The sequence below is a fragment of the Lycorma delicatula genome, chromosome 7, assembly GCF_047948215.1.
Source record: "Lycorma delicatula isolate Av1 chromosome 7, ASM4794821v1, whole genome shotgun sequence".
In the NCBI taxonomy this organism is placed as follows: Eukaryota; Metazoa; Arthropoda; class Insecta; order Hemiptera; family Fulgoridae; genus Lycorma; species Lycorma delicatula.
In genome coordinates this window covers 85351156-85364095 of record NC_134461.1, presented here as the reverse complement: position 1 = coordinate 85364095, position 12940 = coordinate 85351156, and the positions used below count along the sequence as shown (strand labels likewise).

Sequence of the window (12940 nt, the reverse complement as noted above, 5' to 3'; positions counted from 1 at the left end):
TGAAATTTTTAGAATGTTAATTAAGGGACAGGATTGGTGATTTCTTATGATTTTTGATCTGAAAAATTAAATAAAATAGGTTCCAGAACAATATATGCAGTAGTTTTTGAGAAATATGAGGTGAAAACTAATAAATTGGGATAAAAACCCCCATTTTTAGGTTTTACAACTTTGTAAAATGGACAATAAACATATAAAACTTGTAGAAAACTTAATTCTGAACATAATGGTATAAAATAAATTGTTTAAAACCAAGAAAAATTTGTACTTTATTTAGAGATTACATTACTAAATTTGTCAGAAAAAACTTATTTAATAAAAACAAAAACTAAATTCTTTATTGGTGATGTGAAAAATTTATAAAATCAAAACCTACTACTAAAAATTGCTGTTAAAAGATTTTTAAAAACTGGCAATTACACAACAATTGTAAAATAAAAATTATTTGGATAATAATTTTTTTATTAATGGCAGAAATACAATATATTATATGAAAATCTGTCCAACATGATGCTGTTATTGATGTAATTATTATCGATGCAGTTCAGCTCAGTCCAGGCGTCAGTACACATCTTCCTAAATGGAGTGAAATTTTGCATTTGATGGTTTAGAAGACACTTAAACAAAACAAGTTTTACCTTTTCATAAACAGCCAGTTCAACATCTACACTCAGGAGACGGTCCACTTTGCTTGTAGTTCTGTAACTGGTGGAATATAAATCAACAACTCTACAAGTATGTTTTGTTTACCAATGAGGCAAATTTCACTCAAGATGACATCAACTTATGCAATGAACATACATAAGCAGAAGTAAATCCTCATGAAACGGTGGAAGGCAATTTTCAATACCGATTTAGCATCAATGTATGGTGCAATCTTCTTCACAATCAGCTGTTTGGACTGCTCATATTACCTGACTATTTAAATGCTGAGGTCTACTTGCATTTTCTTCAAAAAGAATTGCCGCAGCTACTTGAAGATGATTTTCTAGTGCTGAGACACAAAGTATACTTCCAGCACAAGCCTGCCTCCCCACTTCTCTTGTACCATTTCCACTCACTTAAATCATCATTTTCCTGAGAAATGGATCAGTCATGGGGGTCCATATTCCTGGCCACCAAGATCGCCTGATCTAACCACTTTAGAATTTTATATCTGGGGATGAATGAAAAATACTGTATATTAAAACTCAAATACACTTTCATAATGAGCTGGTATATACAATGTACTTTGGTCTAGTATACAGTTTCCAAATAAAATTTGAATTTTTCTAACTTTTATTTAATTAGTGTTCCTGTTATTATTAAATTGTATTCTTTTGTCCGAGTTAATTTTACTGTTCCTGTTAGCATTGTTATTACGTTTATTGACAGAATTAGAGGTCAATTTTTCTAACTTTCATTCATTCTATTCAACCTGTCTACACCATTTTGTTCGGAATTAAATTCTCTAAAAGTTTTGTTTAAAAGTTTTACATGTTTATACCCACTTAACATTATTAATGTGTATCAAACATAAAAAACAGGGGTGTTATAATTTATTGGTTTTCACCGCATATTTCTCAAAAACTACTACAGATACAGTTTTGGGAGCTATTTTATTCAATTTTTCAGGTCAAAACCCATAATAAATCACTAATTCTGCCCTTTACTTAACATCCTAAGAATTTCAGTACAACCGCACTTCAGCTACCGAGATAGCTGAAATCCAATTGAAATCTTTCACTAACCATAACCCATTTTATATGAACCATTAGTTCATTTTATATGAACGTTTTCCATTATTTTCACGCGTAGAATAGGTTATGTAAATTCTGGGAGAACTTCATGATACACCTGTATAAAAAATTGAGTAACCATAAATTACTTGAATCAATATTAAGCTTAAGTACATATGCTTATGTACTTAAAACAATAAAAAAGTAAAATCATTATAGAATTAATATCGATATTTCATACGAATACAAAACAATAGTATTTAACCCACAAACCATAAAATAATAATACCTGAGGTTCTTGAGATTTTCTCAAAACTCTTCCCATTAAATCCATAACCCTATAAGAAGGTATTGGACTGCTATCTTTGGGCACTACAAATTCCAGTTCTTCTATCCATCTTCCACCTTTCTCTTCAAAAATTTCAGTAGCACTACCATTACGTAAAGTACTATAAACCTAATCAACAACAAAACACTCATCAATAAATTAATTACCAGCCATTATTAACATAAACATTCTTACTCAACATCATTAACTTAGTTTTATGTACAGTTCAGTATCTGTTTATATAATTACAGTCAATATACGAAAAGGTGCATTGTCAAACTATTACATTTACTCATCAGTACAACTTCACAGATAATGTAATAACATTTTACTACCACAGACATTTATCTTTTAACAAATTACCAAAGAATTTGTAGAAATCGCTACGGCACCGAGTCAGATTTTCTAAGGAAAGTTGGTTATGAGGGGGGACCAACTTTTCTTTACATTTGGAGACTTCTGAACACAATTCTGCAATGTTTATATTTATAAGATTTTTTCATCAGCTCTACTGGACATAAATCTTAATTGATTTTGACAAAACTTGGTAGGGTGATGTAAACCTATTAGGAATAGAACCTACAGATTTTCAAGCCAATTGGTTCACATCTACTGGCATTAGAGCTAAAAAGTGGGTTTTTTGAGAAATTAAAAAGTTTTTTTTGGTCATACTGAATGTAATTTTTAATAATTCAAAACGTGATGAAATTAATGAAACCTGGTAGGACGATTAAAGCTAGTAGAAATAGAACACTATTGATTTTCAGACGAATTGATTCACAGCAGTTAGAGGAAAAAACTGGGTTTTAGGATGTTGTAACTTGAAGAGTGATATGTTAGAAAGCCCAAATTAAATTTTTACAAGCATCCCTAGGTGTGAGCTGATTTTGCAATGATTTAAACTCAAAATATCATGTTTGAATGCTCACAAAAACAGACTTTTGCCAGATGTGAGCTAGTTTCACTACAGTACTTTAATTTTGCAATAATCTAAAAACGTGATATGGGAAAGGAGGAAGAAAATAAAACACAAATATAAAAGTATAATGCATTTATTGAAACAATACACAGTAGCTTGCAGTATTATAAAGAACAAATGATACTAATGTCAGTTGAAATACTAAAACACTGAAAGCAATATTATTTTCAAAAATCATTACAGTAGTGCACCATCCTTTCTTTCTTAACTAAAACTGGAAATCCACCCTTCTGAAACAAAATTGATTTTTACAGCAACTAAGATGACAAATAAAAATTTATGTCTTAATATAAAATACATATTTATGCTTCCATCATATAACAGTCTGAAATGAGAAGGTTTATAAACAATAAATGTTACATAATATGAAGTTAAAATTTTCTTATACAGACAAATATTTCATGTGTATTATATTTAGATAAGTGTAATCACTGCTTATTAAAATAAATTTATTTACTGGTAACTAATGCTTATATTTCAAATACTGAGAACTAATCACTAGATATTTTTTAAATTATAACTACAAATATAGTTTATTTTATAACTATGAAATAGTGGATTTACACTGTTTAAAATATAATTAAATACAAATTGTTAAATATAAAAATTACTTTATTTTGCTTTGATATTGTCGCGTGTTTGCGGTTCGACTAAGATAATGAGATACATGTAAAAATTTCTTACAATTTATTACTCTTCAATAATTTAAACAAAATAACAATCCCAATTAAATATAAAATTGATTTAATAATAAATAAATTATAAATACCCAAAATACAATTATGATTTACAATGCAATTTATAATAACTAATAGAAACTAATATTTAGTCAACAATAAGATAACAATCAATAAATCTCTACAATTCACTTTTACTATTTACAAAAGAACTAACCCTACATTTTATGAGTGAAGAGAATACATAGAATTGTTACTTTCACTCTCTTCACACACAACTCACCAAACAGCTTCTTGTTTTCAATCAATGTCCAAAATCGAATACTCATCCATGACTCACGCGTCCCTCATTAGTTACAAACACTTACTGTGATCACTTTTATCACAAACACACTTAACTCTGTCACTCCACTGGTCCCCCTCAGTATTTATACCTCCTAACCTGCAGTAGCAGTACCTGAGCAGAGTAATAATTGTTTAAGAGTAATAATTTTGATTATGCTTTTCTATAAGTCCTTTTCAAGAAAGAATCCCTTTGTCATTCCTTCTAGATTCTTTTTAATTAATTTTCTCTTTCTTTCTTCTATCAGGAAGATTCTCTACCAGTTTAAATATTATGATTAAGAAAAATTACAGATATAATATTACCCTAAAATGTTTACATAATGTATTAACTTCTTTTCTTAATATGTGATTTCACATGAATATAAAGAGATCATTTCAAAATGACTAAACATCTCTCTTTTGAAGGACTTTTCAGAGCTAATTATCAGTATTTTAGCCATTAAAGTTTAAGCAAGCAATCTTATTAATTGCACAATTTTAAAATGGTTAATCTATATTATGTTTGTTTGATTAATATATTGTTTTTATTAAATTCATAAATTTCATATAATTCAAGTACACTGAGATCTGGATTTTATGTGTTGTGTATAAAATTTGCAAGTCGTGGTTAGTGTCTTCATGGGTCTTATTTCCATGAAATGAATGGAAAAAATTTAATATTTTGTTATTTCTTGAATGTATTCCTTGTATCAGTGGGTGATATCATTCACTCCTTTTCAATAAACTGAACTCTTTTTCAAATATTTATCCAATCCTTCAAATAAAAAATTAAATCCCCAACGCTAACCATGTATGACCAAAATAAAAACAATTCAATAATATTATTATAAATAGAAATAAAAAATAACTGTAGCATAGCACTTCACTGAGAAGTTAAAGTGTCTTGGAACAGTATGAAATTGAAAATGGGACAAAATGATATATTAGCAATCTAGTTAACATAATTATCACTTATGTTAAATTTCACACTAACTTCAGAAATTTATGTTAAATTAAAAACGTTGGAAATTTATGTTAAAATTTTAAAAACTTCGTAACTATTAGTTCCACAGTTTTTAAACTTCGGAACCAATGTTTTGAGTTTCAATTTTAAATAGATACAACATTAAGTTGTGACAGAGCACTCCTTGCTTTTCTCTTGAATTAAAATGTCATCACAAAAAATTTTAAATTTATTTCTACCTTTGTTCATACCCACTATAAAAAAAATCAAAATAAAGTTGGTTTAAATATATCATGTTCTGAAAAGTTAATTTATGATTTTATTTTAAATATCGAGTTGATAACATAATGCCCAACTTCCACAAACTAACATCAACCTAATAATCTTACTTCCATTAACATCACTTTCCTTAATGTGATGAGTCAAACACATCAGTGAAACCCAACATCCAATAGATTAACACCAGTTTTCAGATTATTCAAAAACTTTTCTGATGCGAGGATTATTTTCTGAAATTAAACTAGGATAATTATTTAAAAGAATTATTTTTAAAATTTTGGTTTTGTGAAACAAGAGCAATGTATATAGTATTTATTTTCTCTAATATTTTGAAAATTTCATAACCCAGATTGCTGGAAATTTCCAAGATTATTGGGATCATTCTTACTAAAATTTTAAATATGTAATTTTCAAAAAATGGGGAACTGGATTTCATATTTATATTTTGGTTTTTTAAATATTAATTGCTTCTTTATGAATATTTAAACTTTAAGAAATGGAATATTCAAATTACGGAGAAAAAACTAAATGACAGCATTTTTTCAAATTGTAACTTCAATCTCAGGAGTATTTAAGTAGTAAAATAAAAATGACAATAATCTACTTCAAAGTAAAGTTTTAAATATAGTAGCAGATCATTGTTATAATGGTGAATGCATTTATTGTGATGCAATTAACAGACGATCAACAAACTTATTTTAACATCATAATCTTATCTAAAATTACACAAATTAATCGACACATTTTGTCATCTTATAACAAAAAATTAATTGAAAAGATTCTCCAATATTCCAATACAGAAATAAAATAATACTTTAAAAAGTAAGAAATTAAAACTTCTGCTTCAAATGTAATACTTCAATGTCATTGGCAAAAGTCAAAAGTAATTAACTTGCATAACATAACCTAACTGATAAACAGTAATAAAACTATACCTTTGCTTTACTAATGGGCGAAGCGAAGTTTTTTGATGATGCTATTGTACTTCTAATAATGTTGACAACCGAGTTCATGGCGATCCTGACAATGGAATGAAACCCAACTTAATGGACTATAAGGGAAGTTTTAGATCAACTTAATAATATGAAATATTTGATAATTAACGCGTTTTAATTAGTACAATGACGAAAGATATCGATTCGTTTTTACGATTTCGATGCAGTTAATCAACACAGAAATCGACGGACGCGGGAATATTTGACGTCATGCAGGAAGTGAATTTGAAAGAGCACAGCACTAATGCCTCATGGGAACTTTGGAGTGGACGCCATCTCGAGTCGACATGAAAGCATAGCAAAGCAGTGAGTGACATTATGGCGGACCGGGATATATAGTTTTAATTATCTGCAATCGAACAGAAGTCATATACAGTGTATCAGTTTTGACAATTGGTCATTTATTGTTTTTTATCGCCTAGTTTAAACTCATACAGTTAGTTAATTGTTTAGATGCAGTGATACATTATAGCAAAACTGGCCGAAAGATATATGGACGATTCATATTGGCTGTAAGCATAGTAGCGTAAACAACTATTATTATTGTTAGACCGACTTCTCGGTCATTTTATTGATAGTTATTTGTTATTAGCGTGTAGCTGTTAATAACTTAATATTTTTATGGTTTATTTTATTATTACAAGATTGCTTTAAAGTTTTCGCGGTTTTGTTTGCCTCTCTACTTTCTGTTTAGCCTAAGATGTTGGGAAAGACCTTGAATTAGACATAAAAGTGTTGTTGATGTTGTAATTACTACAAATATACTACTTGCACACCGCCTTTTATCCATTAACGCATTAATTATTCAGTTTTTAGTTTGTAATTAATTCGGGATATTCTTGGTGGAATAATAATGTTAAATCTGCACCTCCCTTCCCCTTTCCTATACGTTGTTATAAAAGTTGTTTTTGAGGTGGGCATTGTGTGTATAACATAATTGTTTATTACATCCAAACGTGTTGTTATTTTTATGTTACAGTATTGCATAGTACATTGTAATACACTTAAAGTACTCGAATTGCTAAATTTAGTACTATTTTACCACAAATAATTTTAACTGTTGCATAGGTTAGGAATAATTACTTCCCTATCTGTATTTGTGGAGTTGATAAGTTCATTTATTTTATTTACCAAGTTCATTTTTATTTATTTGGGATATTTAATCAGTGTAAATCATCTGATCAATTAGTTTATTAAAGTACAGTTGCTTTTCCTAATCTAAATTTAGCTTAGTAACCAACCAGTATGTAGGAAACATTAAACAGGTAACTCCTTGGTTGATATAATTTATTACATACGAAATCTAGTTGAAAATGTGTAAATAGTAACAATTTTATTTTTTTTAATATAGGTAAACTAGAAAAGTGCTAGTTGCTGTGATATATTTTCTGAAATTGGATTGCTTGATATGTTTATAGCAAACTGTACTAAATATATGTTATTCGTAATCTAATTAAAATATTAGTTGGTTACTATTGAGCTTCGATAAAAGTTGTCATGTTCCAAAGTATCTAGAATTCCATTTTGATTATTGAAAAATCAAGCAAACAATTCAGACTTATTTATTGATAATATTAGGTTTATTGCATTGTAGGATTTTTTTTAGTAATGTATCAATTTTCTCATGTTCTCACTCTATCTAAATCTGGTAAAATTACAGTTAAACTAATTTCCAGAGGCTTCGTGAACTATATTACTGTAAATTCAGATGTAATTATTTTTATTTGCAATATATCTTGTGCTATATATAATGAAAAGAGTGTTGTGAATTGACTTTTTTTTACAAAATTTGCCAATCACCTTTGCCTGCTAGAGAAATAAGGAATAACTAATTGAATTATAGCAGCATTGCAATGTGTGCTTTTGAAATAAAATTTTAATAGAAAATTCTAATTTTATTTAGGTAAAATACTGTATTTTATATTGTATGATATTGTTAATTTTGTTCTGTTTGTCAGATATGTTTAAATGCACATTTTAAAATGCTGTATGCTGATATTTTAGTTACAGTTATTGTTCATATTGGGTGCTGTTTATTGCTCGAACATCTTTTTTGCTGAGAAAGATTTTTGAGGTGCCGTCATGTATTTTCCCATGTTTCAGAATTTTACAACTATGTATTGTCAAATGTACATACTTTTTTATATAATTCTACATGAAACATCCATATTACTTGTTCTATTAACTGAACTTGTTTTTGTTGTAATTATTTGAGTTGTTAGTGAAATCATTGATTGATAGAAATTTTCTTTCCCCAAATATTTTTTAAGATAAGTAGGCTTTTATAATTATTTTACTTTAACCAAGTTGGCCTCTGTTACAGTTTAGATATAAACTTGCTGCCTGGAATAATAGAACCTGTGCCCTTGTACCACAAGGAAACTTTAGAAAAAGAAAAACTCCAAAAAAATAGGTGTAACATTAGAGCAGACTAATTTTTGGTAATGTTTCACAAGACAATTAGAAAAAATACTTCTATAAAATACCAAGTAACTTCATAATATGATTCAAATGCAGCTTCCAAAATATCAGTTTCAGATGGCTAATAAATCAGTGAAATGAGCTTCTCATTTTTCTAAGTAGTCCAATTGTTTTGTAACTTCTCTCATCAGTTCTACATAATTTACTGATATATTATCATTTTTCCAAAATTGATAAGTACAAATTGCTCATTGCAGTGGAACAATTTTATCTTCATTTAATATACAAATTATTACATAATCATTTCTCATATCAGTCCATTCTTAATATCATTCTCTGTACATTGTCGCTAATGACTAATTGTTGATGCAACTAGAAATAAAAATAAAATGAATAATCTTGTTCCGTCCTTCCTACTTGTTTAGTTTTTGGTTGATAGATATGTCTAGGATTTTACATATTTTATTTGTGGCTTTATTTTTTTAAAATATTTTACACTTTAATTCTATGTAGCTTAACGTACATAGAATATTTTATGAACTATTGCATGCCACTTATTTTACCACATGACATTAGCTATTGTTTCCTCTTTTTAGAATTTATATATGTTATGTAATTAAGCTCTGCATGCAGGTTTCAGGAATTTGGCTAAGAAAAATTAACAGAAACTTTTAACCCTGCTGTTCTGTTTGGGTTAATATGACCCAAAAGAATTTTTGTCCTGACATTTCTTTTCTGCTGAAGATTTTACTTAAAAATTTTATTTTGAAGAATTTACCTGTATGATTGTTTTTAATGTTATTTATTATTATTGTTGTTATTATCCTAATTTTTTTGTTTTGTATTAAGTACTCTTCAGGTGAATATGACCTGATGGATATTTTATATTGTAATATATAGTTGTACACATTGTGGATGAGGTGGGTTGTGTTGATGTGATGTGTTTTGGTTGAGGTGGGTTGGGGGTATATGGTAGTTTGTGTACAGAATATTATCCATTTGTTTGGAAATTTGACTTGTCTGAACTTGCCTTTATCTCATCATCATCATTAATCATTAAACACTATTTAAATGAAAGAAATGATTCATAAATAAAAACAATAAGAAAACCATTATGTAACTGAATATGTTTACAAATTTTACTTTTCTTATAATTATGCAAGTCTCAACTTAATCTTTGTCAGTCTTGACATTGTCACTTGCACAATAACAGGTACGGTACTATAAATGTAGCTACAAACAATTCAGTGTTAATCTGATTTCATTTTTTTATATAGTACAATATGAATATGGCAAATCAGATAGAACAGAGCAAAGTTCAAGAAAACAGCAGTTTCCTACAGTGTTGGAGATTGAAAATCATAATGCCAAGAGTGATAGTGATGACTGATGAGGTTAGTGGAGCAAGGTAAAGAAATTTTGCAACATGCACTAGTATACTTTATAAGAATTGAGAGATTCAGTGGAAGGTGAAGCCTTCACAACATGTGTAGCAATCTGTCCACACTGTCAAAAATGTACCTGGTATCACAAAATATGCATCATCTTTTAACATACAGGGTGGTGCATGAAATGACCAATATTTGTTTTGGCAATAATTGTTTAGATTAATAATTATTAATGGGTCCATTTGAAGTGAACCCAAGGGTGGTTGTTTGATTAATTTAAAAGAAATTGAAACTTGCCCACTTGTTTCCTACATGTCTCAGGACCTTAAAACTATTTTTTTATTTAAGCAATTTACCTTTGGCAGCCATTTTTATTACAGTTTGCACACCTATTTTTGTGATTGTAAGGGTTTACAGAAAAAATCATAACTAAAAACCTACTGGTCCTGGAAGGATGAAACAAAAAGCAATTCATGTTTTCTCAAGATAAAAGATTGGTCCAGTGGTTTATTTACCTACCTCATTTCTTTCTATGAGAAAATTACCAATAAAGTTGAACATGAATAACGGTGAAATTTTACTTTTGGCAATTTTTTTCAAGATGCAGGGATGGCATACATAGTTTGAATTATTTTTTTAGTAGTTTTACCATAAATAATATTAATGGTAAATAATTCTTATAATTAATGGTATAATTCTTATGAATTTTTGAAAACTAATGATTTAAAAAGAAATCAAATTTTGGCTTCAAATAACTCTGATGGGGCATATACTATAGTTCAAACATGTCTATTTCAACTATAGTAATAAGTATAAAATTTTAAATTACCAAGAAGATAAGAAACCCCATTGTAGCACTTATTTAGTGAATCAAAATGGTATCTGTTTTAACAGATTTTTCGTGATTTTTGAGAGGTTATAACTTCTATTAGTGCAATACACAAGAAACCTTTTTATTTGCCATAAATATTTACAAAAACACTAAGTTGTACAAATTTGAGATTTTTATTACTACCCCCATTAGAATTATTTGAAGCCAAAATTAAATTTTTTTTTTAAACATTTTCAAAAATTGATAAAAATTAAGTATATCACCATTAATATTATTTATGATAAAACTACTAACATACATCTACATATAAAAAAATAATTCAAATTGTGTCGCCATCCCTGCATCTTGAAAAAAATTATCAAAAGTGAAAGGTCACTTACATATTGTAGGTTAGTTTTTCATGTTCAACTTCATTGGTAATTTTCTCATACAAAGAAAAGAGATAGGTAAATAAACCACTGGACCAATCATTTATCTTGAGAAAACATGAATAAACTGCTTTTTGTTTCATCCTTGCAGGACCAATAAATATTTTGTTGATTTTTTCTGTAAACCCTTACAATCACAAAAATAGGTGTGCACACTGTAATAAAAATGGCCGCCGAAGGTAAACTGCTTAAATAAAAAAATAGTTTTAAGGTCCTGAGACAAGTAGGAAACAAGTGGGTAAGTTTCAATTTCTTTTAAATTGGTCAAGCAACCAGGTTATGTTTTTTGGGGCACTTCAAATGGATTGACCATAATGTGTTTTATGTTGGCAGAAGTGACAGTAGTTCATGAATATTAGTTTTTTCTCTTTCTGATTGCGCTGTTTGTGTATTATTCCAAAATGGCTGACAAAGGAATACTTACTGTTGAATAGCTTGTAAAGGCTGTTGTTTTTAATGAAAAAAAAGTGGTGCTTACATAAAGACGGTTTCGTGCACCTTTTCAAACTCAGCGGTTGCCCTCATTTAAAACAATATGTAGGCTTTACAAAAAATTTAACAGTGATGATTCAGTATTTGAGAGTAAGTGCAAACAGAGAAGAATTAGGTAACAGGAGTTGTGGGATTTGACTTATGACCCCAGAATGCTACAGTAGATAATTATTTTACTTCTTAGGGCAGCTTCTTGAAAATGTAGAATAAGTATGCTTGATACTGCAAGAAAAAATATGAAAAAATTGCCGATGCAAATGACAAATAAGGATGTTCACAGCTCATCTTTAATTTTTTCTAATAATACAGCACTAGTGACCTATAGTCCATAAAAGAACAAAAGTGTTGTACCTATGAATACTTTACATACTCTAGTAGAGGTAAGCTGACTGACAAAAAACCACCAATCATTTTAGATTATAATGCTATTATACCTACAGGTGCTGTAGGTATGCTTGACCAACTCGTATCCATATGCACTTGCAAACGCAAAACTTATTAGTGGTCATTGATAAATATTTTACTATATGCCTGACATATTTACATATAATTCATATGTTCTTTGTTTATAAGCACAAACTAGAATAAAAATTATAAAAGAATATTTAATTTAACTAAAAAAAGATTTTATTTACAAGAATTGCAAAATTCACTTATTACCCATATATAAAATCAAGAAAATACATGCCTAGAATATTGAATTTGCTAAACATTCTAAAATTAGCACATGGCCAATATAAAATTTTGTCTCTCCCAGGAAAGCTTCTCACAGAGAAGTTACAGGGACAAAATGCACATCATAATTTTAACCAGATAATTGTTATTTTTATACACGGTACAAATAATTTCATAAAAAAATATTGTATTGGTTATATTGACCTGAACAGTATGTTAACACAGAATGAGAACAGAACAGCAGGGTTAAAAAGAGGAATCCCTACTGTATTTTAAATAGGTAATGAACATTACAATTATGTGTTAAATAGATTTTAAATTATCATTTACTGAAAACATTGAATTATAATGAAGAAATTTTTCAGGAAAACCTTTTTGAAATATGGGTAGCAAATAATGTTTTTATGTACATTGAAATATATTGCTCATAAAATTTCATA

General features: G+C 28.5%; 2 protein-coding genes across 6 annotated transcripts in view; one reads left to right on the top strand and one right to left on the bottom strand.

Annotated features, from left to right (window-relative positions):
* The window catches only part of BckdhA (Branched chain keto acid dehydrogenase E1 subunit alpha), a 42379-nt gene extending 35905 nt beyond the window's left edge, over positions 1-6474 (bottom strand). Inside the window, exons 1-2 of the mRNA XM_075371565.1 lie at positions 6205-6474; positions 2008-2175 (exon numbers count right to left, since the gene is read on the bottom strand). Of these exons, the coding sequence (XP_075227680.1) occupies positions 2008-2175; positions 6205-6282 (246 nt within the window). The 5' untranslated portion in view covers positions 6283-6474. The remainder of the gene's footprint in view (positions 1-2007; positions 2176-6204) is intronic.
* Positions 6475-6522: 48 nt separating this feature from the next.
* LOC142328079 (uncharacterized) overlaps positions 6523-12940 on the top strand; it is a 63946-nt gene continuing 57528 nt past the window's right edge. For 3 of the 5 annotated variants that reach the window (XM_075371564.1, XM_075371560.1, XM_075371561.1), the window contains exon 1: positions 6523-6776. The gene's annotated coding sequence lies outside the window, so the exon portion shown is untranslated. Of the gene's footprint in view, positions 6777-9962; positions 10094-12940 lie in introns of all 5 variants that reach the window. The other 2 variants (XM_075371563.1, XM_075371562.1) reach the window with 1 other exon arrangement.